This window comes from Vitis riparia, chromosome 18, assembly GCF_004353265.1.
Source record: "Vitis riparia cultivar Riparia Gloire de Montpellier isolate 1030 chromosome 18, EGFV_Vit.rip_1.0, whole genome shotgun sequence".
NCBI classification, from domain to species: domain Eukaryota; kingdom Viridiplantae; phylum Streptophyta; class Magnoliopsida; order Vitales; family Vitaceae; genus Vitis; species Vitis riparia.
Window position 1 is genome coordinate 8,839,904 of NC_048448.1, and position 21,531 is coordinate 8,861,434.

The window sequence follows — 21,531 nt, forward strand, 5'->3', positions numbered from 1 at the left end:
ATCTTTTTTAGAATCACCGTTAATAACTATGGTTAAAATTACATATAGTAACTATGGTTTCAAAAACATTTTTAAAACCAGTCATCGGTTATTAAAGTTTCTTTAATAGTTACAAATGGTTACATTTGTATTTTTTTATTTTTAAAATTTTCTTTAGAACTATAGTTATTAACTTATTAACCGTGGTTCTAAAATTATCCTTAACAAAAATTTTATTTACATTAATTGCTATTTTAAAATTATTCTTTCTATTTTATTTTTTCAAAATTTCCTTAAAAATCTGAGAAAATAATTTCACCTACATGCACTCCCATGAAATTTTATATATTTATGGTAAATAAAATATTAATATTTTTTAATGAATTTTATCACATATGAATTAAAGAAAATTATTTTTTCACATTATTTTATTGTATATATTATTTTAAAATTTTATATTTTCATATGAAAATAAAAGCTAATGATTATGATTTTAGATTTTTTCTTATTAAGTGTGATTTGAATTTATGTCTTGATTAAAATGTATAATTTTTTTAATTATATAAAAGAAAATTTGGTTATGGTTATAACAATTTGTTTAGTTAAAATTTCTTTTATTTAGGCGATAAAAGAAAATAGAGTTACTAAATATGGTTTTAAAAAAAATTAAGTGGTTTTACGAATATTTTTGAAACAATAGTTACTAACTATGATTTTAAAATTTTGAAAATATTTTTAAAATCACAGTTACTAATTGTGATTCTAAATAAATTTTTAAAATCATAATACCAACGGTAAAAACTTGTAACAAGTGTGGTTTAAGATATTTTTGAAATCATAATTACTAACTGTGGTTTTAAAAAAAAATTGTAAAATCATAATTCGTGATATGGTTTTAAGGATATTTTTTGAAATCATAGTTAGTATTGTGATTTTATAGTTATAAAGAAAATTGTAAAACCATAGTTCGTGAGTGTAGTTTTAAGGATATTTTTTGAAATCATAGTTAGTATTGTGATTTTATAGTTATTAGGATTTTAAAACCACAATCACAAATGATGATTTTTTACATTAAAAAAAATAACTTATGATTAAAAAATTACTTTTAACAAATATTTTGACAAGGACTCTGTTCTCACTGATTTTTTCTTCCAAAATATTATTTTGGCCTTAAACTCTTTTATAACGTTATTTGAAAATGTCCAAAATTTTGAAATAGTTTAAAAAATGTTATATTTTAATAAATATTTTTAAAAATTATTGTATTTTTTTCAAAATCCCTCTCATACAATCCATTCCCTAGAGACCAGACCGCGGCCCATTTGAGCTGCTTCATGTTTTTGCGGTAACGCGGTTATGCTGGAGCCGAACCGGCGATACTGGGTAACGGTAACTTGCCATGTTTTGAGGGCCCTCTTTCAAAACCCTAAAAAAGTAATCACAACGCTCCAATTTTCAAAATTTGAACTAGGCGCCCTTGACATCTCTCCCAGATCTCATCTCCTTCTTTCTCTTAGTTCTCGTTGCCTCTATTAACAAACCACAAATCGATCGAAGATGGGCGGGGCTCACAGTCGCGAAGATCTGGAGATCTCCGATTCCGAATCTGAAGAAGAAGAAAACTACCAAGACGTTGTAGAAGAAGAAGAAAATGGAGAGAGATCTTCAGAGCGGAGAACCAAGACTCCCTCGTCGCTCGACGAAGTCGAAGCCAAGCTCAGAGCCCTTAAGCTCAAGTACCCCTCTCAAAACCACCCAATTCTCCCTAACGCCGTCAAGCTCTATCTTTACATTGGGGGAAACACACCCAAAGCCAAGTGGGTTACTTCAGAAAAACTCACTTCTTATTCCTTTCTCAAGACTTGTGGAAATGGCGGCTCAGACGACGATGAGCAAGATGATGAAGAGGGAGGAGAATCTTGGTGGATTTTGAAGGTTGGTTCCAAGGTTCGAGCCAAGGTGGCCCTGGAAATGCAATTGAAGACTTTCGGGGACCAGTGTCGCGTTGATTTTGTGTCACAGGGTGTGTGGGCGATGAAGTTCTTTAGTGACGATGAGTACAGGAATTTTGTTGGTAAATTTCAGGATTGTTTGTTTGAAAACACGTACGGATTTGAATCAACAGATGCCAACAAGCTTAAGGTTTATGGGAAGGATTTTATTGGGTGGGTGAAGCCAGAAGTGGCAGATGATTCCGTATGGGAAGATGCGGAGGATGGTTACTTGAAAAGCCCTGATCCGGCAACTCCTGCGAGAGCAAGTCAGGATTTGAGGGAAGAGTTTGAGGAGGCTGCCAATGGAGGGGGGATACAAAGTTTGGCATTGGGTGCATTGGACAACAGTTTCTTGGTGAACGATTCTGGGATTCAGGTTGTAAAGAATTTCAGCCATGGGATTCAGGGGAAAGGTGTATTTGTGAATTTTGATAATGGGAATCGTAGAGGTGGTTTTGGCTTGGAGCATTCGACACCAAAAAAGGCTCTTCTTATGAGGGCTGAAACTAATATGCTCCTTATGAGTCCCATGACTGAGGGGAAGCCCCACACAAGGGGGCTTCACCATCTTGATATTGAAACTGGGAAGATTGTTACGGAGTGGAAGTTTGAGAAGGATGGGACTGATATTACCATGAGGGATATTACAAATGACAGTAAGGGAGCTCAGATGGATCCTTCGGGATCCACATTTTTAGGATTAGATGACAACAGGCTCTGTCGGTGGGATATGCGTGATAGAAATGGGATGGTTCAGAATCTATCAGATGCTAGTACCCCTGTATTGCATTGGACCCAAGGTCATCAGTTCTCTCGGGGTACCAACTTTCAGTGCTTTGCAACAGCTGGGGATGGATCAATTGTTGTTGGGTCTATTGACGGGAAGATCCGACTGTATTCAAACAACACTATGAGGCAGGCAAAAACTGCTTTTCCTGGCCTTGGTTCACCTATCACTCATGTGGATGTTACATTTGACGGGAAGTGGATATTGGGCACAACAGACACCTATTTGATCCTCATCAGCACTCTTTTCATTGACAAAGAAGGAAGGACAAAGACTGGTTTTGCTGGTCGTATGGGGAATAGAATCTCAGCCCCAAGATTGTTGAAGCTCACTCCTTTGGATTCGCATCTCGCTGGAGTAAACAATAAGTTCCGCGGTGCTCAGTTTTCGTGGGTATGTTTGCACCTTCTCTTTCTCATATTTACGTTTGCTAGTATTTTTTTTTTTTCTTGTTGCCAGCCTGCGGTTTAATGTATTTCACTATTCATTTCTTGTTTTGGCTATTCACATTGGAAAATAGGGGCTTTCTTGATATATCTTCTTGACCAGATTTGTTGTTGAATTACTCAGTGTTATTATAATTTTTGTATTTCTGCTTGATTCCACCTTTTCTCTGATAAGGAATTCTTGGAATATCATTTTTTTTTCACTCTCATTATTATTTGTGCTTTTATTTTCTTGATTCAGTACGTATTCTTGAGTAGAAGTTTCCTTGCATCAATGACGGTCTTAGGATTTACTCTAATATTTGACTGTTGATTCAATTGCATATTTGCAAAATTCTAGGCTGCTAACTGTATTTTATGATAAGGTTGGATATTTTGGTGAGTTTATTAGGTAAGATTGCGTTTGATGTGCAAAGATTGTGGATTTATTGCAAATCTTCCATGTAAGGATGTCTGAGTTTATCTGTTTATGAGAAGCCCACTATGAATTCTTGAAGAAATTTATTAAAAGAGTTAACACAAGAATCATTTTGTTTACCTATTACTTATATTCTTGAAGAAATATTCCATTGGAGCATAGTTCTTGCATGGCATCCCATTGAAGACCATTGTCCATTGTAAATCAAAGTGATGGATTGTTTTCCACCGGGTGGTCCACTCATGGTTCCATTCTTTTAACCTGGGATTTTGACTCTGTGAATGTATCGGAAGTTCATTGTAATTGTACATCTAAGAAACTTATTTCTTTATGGCCAGATTGGATCAAATATTTTCCATGTAGTACAGCTAACCAGTTGCTTACTTGAGCATTTTGATTGCCTAATAAATGCGTTGACTTTAAAAATGTGCGAAGTAACTAATATTTTTTATAACCTTGCCATCATGTATGATTTTCAATTGAATGGTGCTTTTTTTTTTTTAATGGTATTAGACTGATATTCTAGTGTTTCTCAACCAAAGGGCACTTGTTGAAGCCTGTTTCATTTGTTAACTAGTAACTGTCTCAAATATGGTTGATGAGCTTTCCACAATGTGTTTTTTGAACTAGAGACGCTAGCAGGATAATGGAGGAAGTTGATTGTTACATTATCAAATCAATCCATGCCTTAATAAAAAAATTAACAAATATCTTTAATCCAAAATTTGAAAATTCCATTAAGTTGTTAAAACTTCAAAGTTAATCACATCCATTTTAATTTAAATACCTTTTTTCTTCCATTTTCTTTGGTTTTCATTATGTTGAAAACTCAAAGACAAGTATAAAAAACTTTTGTCGCATATTGTCAAGCAATGCATATTTAATCCTCTCCAAGTATTTATAGAAGGGTGGAAGGTTCTAGATCTTGGCCTTCTGACATATTTTCTCAAGATCTTCAAACTGAAGCTTCTACGAATGGTTGAAACATTCTATTAGATTTTGAATTAATATAGATTTCTCTCAAATTGAGCATAAGGTTTTCAATTAGTGTAGAATTGGAGTACTAGAATTTAAACATATAGCTACTGTCTAGAGGTTGTGGAGTCTCCAACATCAGGCTTCTAGGGAGAGTTCCTTGGATAGCTATTATAGGTGACTGTCACACCTCATTGGCAAAGACACCAAGAGTTTAGAACTCATGATAAGTTACCTTTCTGGTATAGGAGACTTCTTTGCATCTGCTTAGCTTTGTCAAGGTTGGTTTTGTGAGATCAAGAAAGCTTGAGTTATCCAATGATGCTCGGGTGCTGGGAATCTTGCAAATATATAAGTTATGTTCCAAAGCTTCACCTAGAAGTTACTAGTTTTTAAATAATAAAAAGTCTTAAATGCTTTTATTCCAATGAGGATAAAAGAAAACAATAAAAGAATTTATAGTAGCAAGTTGTTATAGTTGTTGAGATCATTTTGTAAATTATGTAGGAATGTTTAATAATTTCCTATTATAAATACAAATCTTTCAATCCAAAAGTTTTTACTTTTGCACTATGCCTTACCCTAATTATTTTCTTAATTTTCATTTTATCTCTGCATCAGAAGTTTTGTTTTCTCCTGCCTATTTCCTGAAACAGGATTAGTGATGCAGAAGTTCCCATTTCTTTTTATTGTTAAATAGTTTTTGCTTTTCCGCTGAGCAAGTTTGGTAATGTATTCTTTCTTATACATGCAGCATGTTTCTCTTATATCCTTATGATTGGTTCTTTGGCTTTTAACTGTCTTGTGGTCCAACATTTTGAAATTCCATAGGTCACAGAGAATGGGAAGCAGGAGCGCCACCTGGTTGCCACAGTAGGAAAGTTTAGTGTGATATGGAATTTTCAACAGGTGAAGAATGGCTCCCATGAGTGCTACCATAATCAGGAGGGCCTGAAGAGCTGTTACTGCTACAAAATTGTTCTCAAAGATGACTCCATAGTTGATAGCCGCTTCATGCATGACAAATTTGCTGTCAGCGATTCTCCTGAGGCTCCACTTGTGGTTGCTACCCACATGAAAGTGAGCTCCTTCAGTATATCCAGCAAGCGATGACATTCCAAAACATGTCCCTTATGTTACTTTAATTCATCTTTAGAACTTTTGGATTGTACTTTATGTAGCTGCTTTGCTACTTGAAATGTTTTCAAGAATGACTTTCCTAACTGTAATATGATTTCGTACATGTTTGTAACTCATTGCAAGCCCAGCAATTTTATTTTGGTAGTAATTTCCAAAGACATCACTCTTTGTACATTTGATATTGGCAGTGGCTTTTAAATGTCAAATGGAATATTGGAGGACAAAATGATGATTTTAGTTGGACTGTAGCTGAATCCGTATTTGGACAGATCCAGAGCAGTAAATCAAAGGGCTCAAAGTGAATAAGTGGGCCCGTGTTATCAGGATTCTTTACAGGGTTGGATACTGGATGTTTTTAAGCCTCATGTTTATGCCTTTGCTCTTCTGGTGAGGAGTTGCTGTCAGAGGGAGAAAAAAATGGCCATTACAGTAGGCACAGGCTTTCTTGTTCAGCCCTCATCTTCTCTATCTTTGCTTGGAAGGAAATCATGTAGACCCACATTGGATTTAGCTTACAGGTTCTTGCCTGCTAGACCAGGACCTAGCCGCTTCAGTCACGGGACTGTGGTTCAGGCCCAACAACGGCCAACATGGCTTCCTGGACTTGATCCTCCACCTTACCTTAATGGAACGTGAGCTCTTAATTCCTAGTCAATAAAACTCAACCCCAGATAAAGACTGTAGATTGGTTTTAATTCTACCATAATTGTTGATGGTGTTTTGTAGTTTGGCTGGAGATTTTGGGTTCGACCCACTTGGACTGGGAGAGGACCCAGAAAATTTGAGATGGTATGTGCAGGCAGAACTGGTTCATGCTCGCTTTGCCATGGCTGGAGTTGCTGGAATTCTTGTGACAGATGTGAGTATTTCAGCAAGTTCTCTGGACTTTGTTTTTCTTCTGCCTTCTCTGTTTTCTTTTTGGTTGTCATACAAGAATTTCAGTCATAAAAATGCACTGAGCAGTAATAAAACAAGTTTTTTGGAATAGGTTTATATATCATGTTGGTGAATCTGGAAGAACAATTGGAATTCAATCAATTATCTACTTTTGAGATGGGATTGAAGATGAGAGTCTATTGGGTTTAGACTTGTTCAACAGAGGCATTTTAGGAGTAAAAATAGAGGGAAGTAAATCCTGGGACTTGGCGATGGGGGCAGCTCAGTTGAATTCATTTTCAAAATAGATTCCTGAATTGTATGTCACATGTATTCTTTCAAGAGATTAATTTATACAAATATTACACACAAAAAAAAAATAAAAAAAAAATCCCTCAAACCGTATCCACTGAATTTTCTTTTCAGTACTACCAGATACGGATATGATAGGCATCGTTTTGATTGAAAAGATTTTTATTCATTGATTGTCATGAATTTTCTGGGCAAATTGGCCAAGATTATATTTCTTACCTTTATTCCACCCCTTAGTTCTTGAGTACTTCTCTGCAGTTACTCCGAGTAACAGGAATCAGCAATTTACCAGTCTGGTATGAGGCGGGCGCTGTTAAATTTGAGTTTGCAAGCACGGAAACTTTGTTCATAGTCCAACTAATTCTGATGGGGTAGAATCTTTGTCAATTCTCAGTCTTTTATACTGTTCTGTTTCTCTCACAAAATCCATTTGAATGACAAACGATCCCAAAAGAGAAGAATGAAAAGAGATTCCTAGTTTTCAGTCTATGTTCTTTCATCCTGTCTATAAGATTCCGACACAATCTCCATAAACTTTTATGTAATTGTAATTTGTTGTATGATGCCCATTAATAATGCAGATTTGTTGAAACCAAAAGGTATATGGATTTCACTAATCCTGGATCTCAGGCAAAGGAAGGATCTTTCTTTGGATTGGAAGCAGCACTAGAAGGCTTAGAACCCGGGTTTGTTTCAGTGCTTTACATCTTTATCTATAACCCTTGGAAAGTTTCAAATGTTGCTTCATTAGTCTAATCATTCTTATATTACATTAAGATTATCTCATCATATATCTATCTTTTAGTACGCTTTTTTGGCCCAGTATGTTCATGTTGCCAACCACAAATACCTACATAAGCCACAATCACTCTTTTCTCCTCAAACTTGATTTGAATTTAGTAAGTTCTCATAATGCCACGACAATTAATTAACAGATACCCCGGTGGTCCTCTGCTAAATCCTCTTGGCCTGGCTAGGGATATCAAAAACGCGCATGACTGGAAGCTCAAGGAGATCAAGAATGGTTTGATTTGCTCTTCGTTTTTTTTTTTTTTTGCTCGTTGGGTTTCAGATAGATCTTCCTTGTGACCCCTTATTATTATTATCTTAATGGGCGTTTATGGTGAAAGTACTTCTCCATTGCAGGACGGCTAGCAATGGTAGCCATGCTGGGAATTTTTGTGCAAGCTTCTGTGACTCATGCAGGCCCAATTGAGAACCTGGTGGAGCATCTCTCCAATCCATGGCACAAGACTATTATTCAGACAATTTCCTCGACTTCTTAAAATATCAATCGAGTTGGCTCTCTATTATTAAGCTTTACAAATTCAAATGTAAATCTCTTCATTACCTTGTTCTTTCATTTTTTTTAAAAAAAAAAACCTTTTTACCTTATGCAAAGCCAAATTGAGGTTCGTGGTCAGCCTTTTAGTTGATAATTGGGATCCTTATTAATTTTTTAGATGCTATAAGTAATTTCTTACCATGTCGTCTCTATACAGCTTCTTATAAAAATATTAAGCTTTTAAAAATAAATTATATAATGATATGTATTTAAAGTTTTCTAAAAATGTTAAAATTTTTGAAAAAGGAAAAAAAAGTCATCAAAGTTCTCTAAAAATGGAAAAATGAATAAAAGCGAAAAATGTCTAAAGTTTGTTAAGGATAAGAATAAAAGTTCTTCAGGCGGCTGATGGGATTGGAGGCAGTGACCTAAGGCTGACATTAAAACCGTAGTCCTCCGCTCTTCCAACCGGCTTCTGTAAAGATATTGAAGGAAGCATTTTGTAAAGGAGAGAAATCGGAGTCGGCAGAATAAATAGAGAAGTCGCAGTTTTCAACCGAGAAGAATGGAGTACCTAACAGACTAACACCAAAATCTTTCGTTAAAACCAAACTCTTACCAGATACATAACAGGGGCTGAGATTTGAAGTAGCAATCCTATACACTACACAGCAATTTTATTCTCTTCCTCCAGCCAAGCACTGCTAACAACTTATTATCTCTTCTCAAGCCCCATCAACAGATATAATCCTTCTGATCAAAATTACAATCCAATCAACTTATCATACATAAAATAATCACCAACATGTACATCACCTTAAAACTTTCGTCAGATCAAATCCACCTATTCTGGTTGCAGCAGTAGTGGGGGGGGGGGGGGGGGGGGGGGGGGGGGGGGTGGAAGCATATCTTGGTATGAATAGAGCAGTTATGTTGACTTTGATGAGTGTGACTTTCTTCTGGTGAAGAACATGAAGAACCGGGGGAACATTGACCTCTTCTTTTTCTTCATAGACTTTGTTTCTGGAGATGATTCGGTTTCAGTGCTATTTCCTTGCATATATGGCTTTGGGCTAGCCCTGTAATGGATAGCAGCTGCAGGTTCTGGGCCCCGGTCAAAGTTCTTTGATTCTTTCCTCTCTTCCAAGCTTCTGTCCTCAAAACTCTTCCTGGGACTTCTGATTGGGTTTACCACTCCTTGACCAGATTCAGAAGCCTTGCGCCGCTGCTCATGTTCTGCCCTCCACTTTCTCAACTCTTGCTCCACACCCAACTTCCCTTCCTTGGCCTTCTCAGCCTTCTCCAATGCATGGTTTAAGGCTTCCTTTCTAGTAGCCAACTCCCGATTGACTGCTTCCAGCTGATCCAAACTTCTAACCTCGGACTCCTTTGCTACCTCAATTTGGGACATGGCAGCCACCACCCTCATGTTGGCCTGCTCCTCCGCCTCATGGGCTCGCTTGCTTAGTTCATAGTACTCTTCTAAAGCAAGTGTTACTCCAGTAGGTGAATCCTCATCATTGGTGTCTCGAGCTGATTCACTCTCCTGCAGTGCTTTGATAGCTGCTAGTGCCAACTTCTCTGAAGCCTTGGCAGCTTCTATCTCCTTTTGAGCTGCTAATAATCTACTCTCCATGGTACTTGCTCCAGCCTTGGCTTGCTCTGCTTCTTCCTTTGCCTTCCGCAGCTCCTCCCGAGCCATTTGGGCTAGTGACTTGGCCTGATCTGCCTCTTGAGCAGCTTGCTGTAATTGCTTGGGAAGCTCTGCCATCTTCTCTCTGGCTTCTCTCTCCTTCATTTGAACTAGAGCTATCTCTGACTTGGTACTATTCAGCTCAGCTTCAAGAGATGCAGCTGCCACTGATGCTATTCCTTCTCTCTGCCTAATTGTGGCTAGTGCTGACTTTTCTTTTTGAAGCTCTGATTGTAATGATGTGGCTGCCACCTTCAAATAATTGACCTCAGTTGTTGCTTTCTCAATATTGAGCTTCACTTCTTCAAGTTCCTTCTTGGCTGAAGCAATTGCTGCTTGTAGATCAGTATGAGTTTTCTTCTCAGGTTCTTCTAGCTCACCCTGCAAGTGTTCTTCATTGGTTTCCTGCTTCAATTTTGATTCCATGTAGGCTGCTAATTCAGCTTTTAAATCAAGCAACAGGGCTGAAGCAGTGTCTAGTTTTGATTTGAGATCCTTCCTAGACACAACTTGCTCATTAAGTTTCTGCAGCTCCTCTTCTGCCTGTTTCAATTCCTTTTCCCAATTGAGAGAATCTTGCTCTTTCACCATAGCCATTCCAATTCTTTGTTCCTCTGCCTCCAGATGGGTGGCATGTGCAGATTCTAAGGCTTCCTTTGTGGCAATCAACTCAATAGTCAGTTCCTCCACTGTCTTCTCAATTTCCTTAGACGCTGAAACAGCCTGCTCAGCCCTCTTCACAGCCACATCTTTCTCAGTCACCAAAGAAGCATATTCCTTACGCAGTGCTTCCAATTCATCTTTCACAGATTTTAAATCTGCAACTGCAGCTGCATGTCTGGCTTTAGCAACTTCAAGCTGTGCTTTGGCTGCAACACTAGCTTCATCAGCAATTCCTTGCTCCATCTCTTCCACCCGGAGTTTGGCAAGTTCTGAGTCCTGTTTTGCCTGATGTTCTTCAGTTTGTGCTCTCTCTAAGTTCAGCTTCAATTCTTCTATGAGTCTCTTTGTGCTGTCCAGCTCCTTTAGTGCTTGAGTTTTTGCATCTTCAGCATCCTCAGCCTGTTTCCTATATTCAGGAATATCCTCCCGTGCTTTCTCAAGTTCTCGCTCCACAAGCTTGCGCCTCTGCACATCCATGGAAGAAATTTAAAGTTATTTTTTGATGGATGTGGATGCAATCCCTGCTCGTGGGGACAGTGTTGCACAGAACACAACTATTGGTTAAGTGCTAACTCTAATTTGTGCATTCTAATTTCCAAACAAACCTCAGATCCTATGACAGAAAAAAGAGGTAAGGCGAATAAATTTCAGAAAGTATAATTGTATACCCAAAAGATAAAAAGAACCTAACATCTATCATCTTTTCCTTCCTTCTTTCCCAAACAAAACTGAAAAATGAAATAAAAATAATAACAACAACAACAACAATAAAAATATAGGCAACCAGAGCATGAAATAGAAATTGCACCAGCAAATTAATCAACCTATCAAAAAAAAAAAAAAAAAATTGTCAGAAGCCAGTCCAACTCAATTAAAATCAAGGTACAGTCAGGTTAGGCTTCCAAAAGAACCTCTTTGTATTTGGGTAATTTGGAAGCAGAAAAGCAAAAGAAAGAAGAAAGGAGAAAAAAAGATCAATGCTGGGCAACGAACTTAAAAACTACTTTTCTGAAAGAAAGGGAACATAATTTGCTTTTCCGTAAAATCGAAATGCAACTGCTCTAGATTTCTGCCTTTTCCCTATTACTGCCTTCTCCAACAAACTGTCACATTGCAATCACAACCACCTCCACCATTGCCTCTGCCACCAGCACCATTATAGATGTCATCACATAATGTAAACAGCACCATACAATATAATTGTCTCATCCACCACCACTGCAACTGCAACCACCAACACCATGTTTGGCTCTACAACTTTGACACCACTGCCACAGCAGCAATTACCGCCTCCTCTACTGCCGTCAGCACCCTCTTCATCAATGAAAGTATTCCTAAAATGTCATCACCTCTCCACTGCCTCTATACCACCATTATCATTGCCATCATCATCAACACCATGCAATTTTCATGTTCAGTAAATACCAATATAGAACAGAATTTAAAAACACGCTTTTCACTGAATTCCTAGAAATAAGCAAGAAAGTAAACACAATGCCTTTTCAGTTTCTCAAAAGTATTTTCAAAGTGTGCAACCAATGCATGCTTGAGGTAAGAAAATGTTAGGTGTCCAAACCACAAGGAACATGTTAAAATGAGATTAGTAATCCAAGATAATGACAAGAGTGGAGAAACATAAATACCTCCACCGTCTGGATTCTATGGGCTTTCCAATCAACAATTCCTCCAAACTTGGAAACTGCTTCTTTAACAGATTCAAAAGGTGCTGCTGTATCAACATGGGCCCTGGTTACGTCAAACTGTTTTACATGTTTAGAAGCGCTGAAAGGTTCTGGTGTTCCAACAGCAGCATTGGAAAGCATCACTTGCGGCAGGGAAAGCTCATCGGATTGCCCAACATGGTCATCACCAGTAGAATCTCTGATCTCAGGGGAGGAAGCAGAAGGAATAACATCAACGTGAACATGGGCATTGGTAACAAAATTACCATCACAAGATTGTGGTCCATCAGAGGTAACAACTCCTGTTTCAGAATCTCCTTTAACTGTATCCGGATGGTCAGGCTCTGCCTCATCAACTGTAACAGGGGACATTGGAGTAGAAATGTCCATTGGAGGTAGTTGATCTTGTCCCAGTGATGGGGTATCAGAAGCATCAACAGCTGCTAATTTTGAAGTATCCACTGTTAATGCTTCTGAGTTAGATTCCACTTCTCCATTAATAACTGGGCTGATTAGACTTTCATTAGAGGAATGATTATTATCTTGGGAGGATAAAGAGGGTTCAGTAGGAGACTTCTCTTCAGCATTTTTTGCATCCTCCATCCCAACAAAGTGCTAGAAGTGCCTATCTGAAACAATAAAACATTAGCCCACCCTCCAAAAAAAAAAGGAAGAAGAAGAAAGAAAAAAAAATGAAAAAATTACCAAAAACCATTCCTAACTCACAAGTATTCCTCAAAATATTTGTATTTTAAGAATTAAACTTCATATGTTTGGTATAGGGGAAAGAAAAAACTTTACTTGAAACACCTTAGAAGTCTAGAATTGGAACTTTCATAGAAACTCAACAAGTTTAATTCCAATGAAGACAGATATGTCACAGATTACGTATGCTTGTTTGTATCTATTATTCCTCTCTTTTTTGTTTTAGGTCCAAAGATCTGCACGATATGAGGGACTCATAACCCCAAACCTTGATGAGGACAAATTTGACTCCTAGTCTCTGGTACAATCCCTGAAATCTAAAGGACTTTACTACAGCCTACTCAGCATTATCATCATCATTTTTAGTCATTGTCTTAGGATTGAAAAATGAGATTGAGAAATTTGGGACAGAAGGAAGATAGACAATAGTGTGAAAGAGAACATGTTGAATGCCAAGCCAGGCAGCCGGGCCTTGTGGGCAAGATTAGCCATAAACACTTAGCCAAGTTTCCCTTTAAAACGCACAAAAATAAAAACAAAGTGATGGGAAAGCTCAGGGAACAGGTGAGAGAGGGAAACGAGAGGACAAAATGTAGGATTGGTGCCAACAGATGACCTAGACTGGTCACTACCTATCTCACAGTTGAGAGAGGGAGCAAAGGTGTGACGGAGATCATGAGGCAATGAAGCAAGGGAGAGAAGGGGAAGACGATGACGGGGGGGTGGGGGTGGAAGTTAGTCACGTAAAGATATAGGGCCCAGAAAACTGAAAACCATTTGTAGATATGATTTTAGATATGCACACAGGATCATTTCACTTAATCATTTTGTGTTTCACAAGACTGCATTCAAGCAGATCTCCTTATGTTGTTTTACATATCCATGATGTGTGAAATTTATTTACTCCCAGAAATACAAAAAAGAAGAAATGAGTGCTAAAAATAATGATGCATTTTGTTTTCACTAACTAAAAGTTGCAAAGAGTTTCATGCCAAGTGTCCAAGTGTACATGACCAAAACCTTTATTTTCTAAAGATATGATAAAAAGGTGAGACTATCCATCATGTTACCAATTGGCAAAGAATTAACTTTATTTATTTTGGAACAGCCAGTGGTAACCTTCTGCTATGTTCATATTTATGGTGAACTCCTTTAAAGGCCCAGGTTTTTAATAAAGTGTAATACAGAATATGACCTTCAATTTGAATTCACGAATGCAACCGAAAAAGTTTGATTTTGAAATAAATTAATACTACTCTAATAAACATTTGGTATTGTCTAGTATTTTTGGTAACCTAAGCTCTTGAATTGACCTCTAAATTTTTTTTTTTGATAGGTAAAGTAAATTCATTGAATTGACCTCTAAATTGTAGTTACTTTCCAATTTTTTAACCAAAAAATTACCATGAGCATGCATTAAATGCCTACATTATGTCAAGTATAATATTAAATCAATTGACTGCAGAAAATGCAGAAAATACATAAGTACAACCTCTAATATATCACTTGAGTTACGAGATAAGCAACACTAGTGTGGTTTGAATAATGTATCCCTATACTGTTTGTTGAAAAATATGTTCTTGAAAAAGAATGGAAATTAAAGTTTGCACAAATCCTCACTATTTCTAATAAAACATTCCTCACCTTTCTCCAATAAATATCATTTTTGTCCCCAAGTGGTTCTGATTATTTAGTGACAGCATCAACATCCTATCCTCTTAAAATATCAAGCTTCTAATGTGCAATAAGATATTTACCCGGAGAGTGAAAAAATCTCTATCTATCTGGATGCGTCACATGATATATCTCTACTACCAAATTTAAGGAATCTCCCATTGTAGTCCCCACCAAGTTTGATCTTAATTATATCTTTTACAAATATGAGAAATGAATAAACATAGTCCTCAATCTCTCATCCGCATAGTTGTGCAGCAGAATTCCTTACTTCCATAGTTTGCCATTTAGCTTTACCCATGTCCAAACGTTTGTTATAATCACATATCAATGTGTCCTTTCTCACAACCTCAACTCACATCCTTTTCTTGTGACAACACCTTCAACTTGAACCATGAACCTTCTTAAGGGTAGTTATTAAGTCGGCTTTGCACATGGCCACAATCTAAATAAACTTCTAACTGTGCATATCCCGTACCTACAACATTTAAAAAAAAAAAAGTGGAAATACTGTTTTCTGTAGGCTTTCCATGCAAACAAAATTAGCTTTTATGACTGGTAAAATGAAACATTTTCAGTTAAATAATCACAAATCTGAATCTTCTTTTGTACACAACCCCAATCCATAATGATATCTATGTTGAAAAGAAAGCTTTCCAAATTCTGTAGCGATTTTGCCAACCTTGCCAGAAGGTTTATCGACCACAATGATTTAAAACTAAATCACATACAATCTCTACAAATTATGTTTAATTCTGTTAATAATGGATTTCTTTTAAAATTTAATAATTCTGCACTAATAAATGGCACTTCCAAATGTAAGTGTTTTGAATACACTAAGACCATCAAAAACTTCCACAGATAAATTCCACTTCCACCACAATTACTCAAGAGTCTCACTTCTCATCCTTCACCTTTAGTCGTCTTATTATTCACTTGAGTTGTTGTATACTCACATAACCTTTATCCTTATCATATCCTCACTGGCTCATGATCCTTTCATTGATTTCAACTCTTCATTCATTAATGTATACATGTCGCAGCGTATACAAGCAGATAATAATAAAACCAATAATAATTAATAAGCAGTAATAAATAAGGAAAAAAAAACTCATTTCTTCACAGAATACCCATTTATGATGTATGCAGAAAAACCATTTCATGATCCTGAAAATAAGATTGAATCTCAGAGTATTGTCTCAAAAGGGAGGTTGTCACTACTTGGAGCCTACTATCCTCACAAAAAAAAAAAAAAAAGAAAAAAAAAAAAAAGACCTTTTTGCTACAAATCAAATTAGATTAATCTTCTACATAAACAACAGCTCATGGATGAGAATGTATCATCAGACTCCACTACGGCCCGTTTGGTTGCTGAAATTTCTTAGGAGAAAAAGAAAACGCGGAATATAACAGCAGCAACCCCAGCCCCAATCCCAACCTTTAGTTTAAGATTCCAAATTCAGGCTTCTTTTCGGGAAAAAAAACCAGTCAAGCAAACCGAGAAAAATGGAGAAACGAAATCAAAATCAGATTCGCGATGAACTGTAATCAGAACTGCTCAACCCCAAAAATGAATAATTCTTCATGAATCTCAATACATGCCTTCGGAATTCAAGGTATATTCCAAATCAATAAATTCCTTTGTTTGCCGCTGAAACTTCAATTTATTTCCACAAACTTTTAAGACATCCAAAACTGATCGTTACAGTTTAATCAGAAACCAACGAAAAATCACATCAATTAAATTGTAGATTCGGAAATTACAACAGATTAAAATAATTAAGCTAAAACAAAAGATCAAAACCAAAAAAGAGAAACAGAAAAGAAACGCACCTGATTGACGAGAAACCGAAAAGAACAAAAAAAAAACGACCGAGCAGAATTGAATCGCTATTAATGTTCTCTGAAATAAAAAACCAAAGATTATGATTCAATTTAGGATTCAAACAAAGGTGGAAAATCACTGATATAAATAGGAAAGGCATAATAACGGAGGCCGTACACGTGCGTGGAGCCTACTCCTTCTCACACTTGAGATCCATCTGTATAATCTCTGCTTCTCTCTTTTCCAGATTGGATTTTCCTTCTACTATTTTCTCATCCTTTTTTTCTTTCCTTATTTTAAATTGTGGTTTTTAAATTTTTGGATGATGATTCACGTAGGTGAGCTCAATTCCTCTCTTTTTAAAGATATAAAATAAACAAAAGTCACCGCCCAGCGGGAATCATGCCCGAACTTCCCGTTGGAACGCGTGAGTAGAACTCGCTCTTTGCTGGACTCTTATACCCCGTGAGTGTTTTAATTACAAGTTGTTTTGTCCGTGGAATGGGCCATGGGCAGCGTGGTTAGTTGTGTAGCGGAGATGGTGTTTGTTGATAGGATTTTATACATGCGCGTTGGATAACAATCTGGCATGTGGTCAAAATACCCACCGTTGAAGAGGGTGGGGCCAGCCTTGGGCACCGATGTGTGTTCACATTCGAGAATCGTTGGACCAGTCGCGGGCCGTGTAAAAAGGGCTTTTGATTTTGGTCGTAGGATGTGTGAAAAGGCCCGGAGTTTGTTTGAAATATTTTATTTTATTTTCTGTGAAGCAGCGGGACAGGAGGGGGTCTGTCTACACTCTACAGTAGCAGTCTAGACAGGAACATGGGATATTTCGGAGGGTTTCTTTGACATTTTTTGGGTTCTAGTTGGGCTTAGCAAGCCCAATATCAACCATTAAACGAACACTATTTGAATTGGGCTCAAACCCAGTCCAAGAGCTAGGGCTTGTGCTGCTTGTACCATTATTGGGGTCTAACATAATCTTGGGCTCCATCTTATCCATGCCCGAATACAAGGGAAATTCAATGAAATCTAAGTTGAAGTTGAATTTATGAAATTGAAGGCGGAGTTTTCAACACCTGATGAATAGCCTACTGACTAAGTAAGCAATAAGTGATATTGTTTCGCAAAGCTTATACGGGAATATCATGAGACAGAAACATAGAATTGGTGGCAGGTGTACCTAAATAGCTTTAGTTAATTTGATCAACCAACCACATATCACTTTCCGCGTTACTTTCGTGAATCATTATCATCACTCTTTGTCTTGCACCCAGTTGCTTTTCTTATGCTCCACCAACCGCCTGGTCCACCCCCCAATATTGAACTCCATAGCTGGGATTATAATCATAAAAGTGGGTTAGAAAAGAAACAAAAGCAACGGCTACCTTGGTCCAGGCTTCTGTCTTGTGTATGTTTCTATTTCATGCGTAGTAATTGAGGCTTTCCTTAAATTACTCCCAAACCATAGTATGGGGCACATGGTGTATTTTTAATGAATCAAGCTCAACTGAAATGATTCATGGTCTGGCAGTCACTGTTTTTTTTTTTGTGTGTGTGAAATCTTTTGTATGGGACTACTATTCACTCATAAATTATATGGGGAAAACATTACGTACACAGTCCATTCTATATATAATGAAAAAATAAAAGTAGAAATTATGATGATCAAAGAAACCGTCTGGGATCCGTAACGTTGATACTCCAATGCTGGTTACGTAGTCCCCTTTCTCCAGCCAACTTTCTATCCCATGCCAACTCAATTTTTCTCCGCTCCGATAACCCGCAAAATCTCTGCAAGCTCTCATCCATGGCATCGTGAAGCTTCCACCATCTGTGGTGGGCGACATCACTTGCATACACAAGCTGGTTTTCTATGTCCCAATTACAATCATAGTCCCTGTAGCAAAGCCAGGGCTTTAACCCTAGATAATGTATGGAATAAAGTTTGGGCGGGTCTGAACCAAAGAGCTGGTTCTTCACGCCAGCTTCAACTGTACTGTTGGACCAAAAGTTCTTGAGGAAATTAACTCTCTTGGGGAAGCGATGCCACCAGACGAAGACTTCGTTAAGAAAACCTTGGTCACCGCCGTTGTAGGAAACTATGTCTTTGATATGATTCATGAGGATCCGAAAGGTGCAGTTGGAAGGTTCGATGGTCATGATGCCGGAGTTGAAGATGGAGCCGTCGTTGCCGGTGGCGGACATTTGAGGGAAGTGGAAGAGGAGATCGAGATTGCGGAGAACGATGATGTCGGCGTCAATGAAGATGATCTTGTCGTATTCGGTGAGCTGCCATAACCTGAACTTACTGTAGTTGTACTCATTGTAGGAGTCTTTCTCGGCTTTAGGGTTTCGGATTCGCTTGATGAGTCGGATCTGCCAGCCAGCAGCAGCGAGGGCGTCGCGTTTGGAGACAGGGATGGAGCTGTCGAGGAGGAGGAGGAGGTCGCGTTTGGTGCCTGTTCGAAGGAGACTCTGGGCGAGAGTAATGGCTCCACAAACGTAGGTATCGGAGGAATGTAGAACTGTGGCATATGCTTCTCGTTTAACACTCCTCGTGTCTGCTTTGATCTTGGACAGATCAAACACCTTGTCCACCCCTGGCATCAAGAGAAGAACTTCTTTTCTTAATATTTCAATAGAAACAAAAATATTTTACTAATACCATAAAACATCGAAGCGCCTGTAGCTCAGTGGATAGAGCGTCTGTTTCCTAAGCAGAAAGTCGTAGGTTCGACCCCTACCTGGCGCGAATGCGATTCTTTTTCCTAATTAAGATTTTAAACAAAACCCATCTCTATTCTGTACAAAATGGGCCGAGGACGCGACCAAAACCAGCTAACCAAGGATATTTTCAACATAAGCAACCTTCAGACTAATTTTCCCCACCCACATACCCAATACGTTGACACACCCATCATGCAGCCATATAAAACAATTAGTGAATATGATGATGCACTCCATACCTTTTGCCCAGAGAGGCAAAGCCAATTTGCAGGAGCCAACAGGCAATGAAACCTTCTGCTCTAACCTTGCCACTGACGGTTGGTAGAACCACCAATCCCCTTCTTGTCTCACCAAATCATCACACCTAAAAAGCTCCATCATTGGCCTGCACCTGCTCAGAAACACCAACTTTGTCCTCCAATTCCAGTCTCTCCTCCCTTTCTTCACCGCCAAATTGGCCGCTATTAGGTGAACTTGCAGCCTGAACACGTCCCTGCGCCACCCTTCTTCTGGGTAATTGCATGGCAATTTGGCCACTATCAAGTCCATATCCCAATAACGCCTGAAATCGGGCATTGGTATCTCCGGACACATTGTACCCTCCTTCTCTTCCTCTTCATCAATCCACTCCGGGAACAAATCTGTCCAGTTGAACAACTCCGATACCTGTTGGAAATGGACATGGACAATTTCTCCATGAACTTTCCACTCACCCACATCCTCGTCATCCATGTTCAACATTCCTATCCTCATCCCTTTCCTCATTTCATTCAAGAAGCTTGGTTTCTCGCTCTTGACCATTTTCCTTTTGGCAGCCATGGCTTGATCTGCTTGATTCTCTTCCAAAGCTGCCTTCATCTTAACCCCCTTTTCCGCCTACATAATTTAAGATCAACCAAATGGGCATCCCAAACGCATAATCTAGCATCATTCAAAAAAAAAAAAAAAAAAACTCACTCTGTTATAATGCAATGACAACAGGAACCGGCTCACCTTACCTTGTGATTGCACTCCCGCAAAGTGCACCGGACAAGTGCTGCAGCATTTTCATGATACACAGACAAAGATGGCCGGAGAAGAAGAGCAGCATAGACAACTACGAAGAAAGCGAGGAAGACCAGGTTGATTTTAAGAACCAAAGCTTTTGAAGGAGTGACCTTGATCAACATCTTCGGAACACTCACTCCTCCTTCTAACACCATTTTATTTATCTAGCCAGCTCCTTAATTTCTCTACCTTCACATTTATATATAGATTAGTTGATCATCACGATTTACATATTGTTGAAGGAGTTTCCCTCGAGTGGACGGCTATGAGACTATTGAGTGAATTGTTTACAAAAACAAGCAGAACCACTTAGACAGTTCCACGTGTACTGTCTTTGTCTGGATTTCTAGCAAATAAAAACTTTACTTCTTTCTCATGTTGCTGCTGGTGTTCGTATTTCTGGACTCTGGAGTATTCTTGTGAAATCCCAAATATACCCCTTCTTTCTTCTCCAAACTATCTACTCCAAGTAGAATTTCCCTCCCCTTTTACTTATAAGTGTAAAATATGCATGGTATTTGAGTAATTTAAGGAGGAAATCATGGGTAGTATGGCGACCTAGGATTGGGTAGGGGCAACCTAAGGGTTACGCTAAAGCAGGCCCGCCAACCACTATTTGGTTGGACGGTCATATCCTACGTACAGCCAAATGTCGCTTTTATCCGTTGCGAAGGTGCAAGCCCCAACAGTTTTCCTTTTTTTTTCCAAAAAAAAAGACTTATTACTTCGTCTATTTCTTTTTTAATATTAGTTTTAAAAGATAAAAATAGGTTTAGGTTACGGCATCACACCTCACCAAATTGATTCGGGTTCATGTTTTACATGACAGATGAGAAGAGATTGTGGTAAACAATCACAATCAAGCTCAATGTCAACCGTTTGATAAGTTGACGATCGATCAGGGCAAGCGGCCCAACAGATTACGTATGATCACGTAGTAGTAGTGACCACCCACCTAAGATTGTGAGATATCGATCTAGTGAAAAAATGATGATGGAAAGGAGAACAACATCACTTCTTTTAGTTTTAACCTTTTACCGATAAGAAAATTGATTACAGCCTCCACATCAACAGTCATGAGAACCATTTGCAATGCAGCAATTAGTTAGTGGGTTAATTGTGGTTGTTCTGTGCCTTCACTCTTCCCCAAATCACGATTTTTGAACTGGACTACCGTCCTACCCCACATTAATGGCTAAATCTCCTAATTTGGTCAGAGAATTCATTCCACAGGTTCACCTGGATACGTTAATACTTAGAGTTACAGCATATTTAAATGAGCAGCAGCTGCATAATA

At 38.1% G+C, this 21,531-nt stretch overlaps 4 protein-coding genes and 1 non-coding gene across 7 annotated transcripts; 3 read left to right on the forward strand and 2 right to left on the reverse strand.

The window, feature by feature from the left end:
• Nucleotides 1–1,432: 1,432 nt before the first annotated feature.
• Nucleotides 1,433–5,976, forward strand: LOC117907205 (protein CYPRO4). The gene is made up of 2 exons (XM_034820648.1): nt 1,433–3,153; nt 5,431–5,976. The coding sequence occupies exons 1-2, from the start codon at nt 1,537–1,539 to the stop codon at nt 5,710–5,712; spliced, it is 1,899 nt and encodes a 632-aa protein (XP_034676539.1). The 5' UTR covers nt 1,433–1,536; the 3' UTR covers nt 5,713–5,976.
• A 136-nt stretch (nt 5,977–6,112) lies between these two features.
• Nucleotides 6,113–8,389, forward strand: LOC117907206 (photosystem I chlorophyll a/b-binding protein 5, chloroplastic). Its single transcript, XM_034820649.1, has 6 exons — nt 6,113–6,371; nt 6,466–6,598; nt 7,186–7,298; nt 7,509–7,613; nt 7,863–7,951; nt 8,074–8,389. The coding sequence occupies exons 1-6, from the start codon at nt 6,157–6,159 to the stop codon at nt 8,211–8,213; spliced, it is 795 nt and encodes a 264-aa protein (XP_034676540.1). The 5' UTR covers nt 6,113–6,156; the 3' UTR covers nt 8,214–8,389.
• A 750-nt stretch (nt 8,390–9,139) lies between these two features.
• LOC117906628 (protein WEAK CHLOROPLAST MOVEMENT UNDER BLUE LIGHT 1-like) lies at nt 9,140–16,773 on the reverse strand. The gene is made up of 4 exons (XM_034819739.1): nt 16,632–16,773; nt 16,463–16,532; nt 12,212–12,879; nt 9,140–11,033 (listed from the first exon to the last, which is right to left on the reverse strand). Exons 3-4 carry the CDS (start codon nt 12,851–12,853, stop codon nt 9,141–9,143), a joined length of 2,535 nt encoding a protein of 844 aa, XP_034675630.1. The 5' UTR covers nt 12,854–12,879; nt 16,463–16,532; nt 16,632–16,773; the 3' UTR covers nt 9,140.
• A 1,249-nt stretch (nt 16,774–18,022) lies between these two features.
• LOC117906267 (UDP-glucuronate:xylan alpha-glucuronosyltransferase 2) lies at nt 18,023–20,611 on the reverse strand. 3 transcript variants are annotated; one of them, XM_034819243.1, is made up of 3 exons: nt 20,186–20,611; nt 19,427–20,063; nt 18,023–19,060 (listed from the first exon to the last, which is right to left on the reverse strand). In XM_034819243.1, exons 1-3 carry the CDS (start codon nt 20,387–20,389, stop codon nt 18,126–18,128), a joined length of 1,776 nt encoding a protein of 591 aa, XP_034675134.1. In that variant the 5' UTR covers nt 20,390–20,611; the 3' UTR covers nt 18,023–18,125. The 3 variants fall into 3 exon arrangements, with proteins under 3 accessions (XP_034675134.1, XP_034675136.1, XP_034675135.1); XM_034819245.1 differs by having other exon boundaries at nt 20,181–20,252; XM_034819244.1 differs by having other exon boundaries at nt 20,145–20,226.
• Nucleotides 19,140–19,212, forward strand: TRNAR-CCU. Its single transcript has one exon. It is a non-coding gene; the product is annotated as a tRNA-Arg (tRNA).
• Nucleotides 20,612–21,531: the final 920 nt, after the last annotated feature.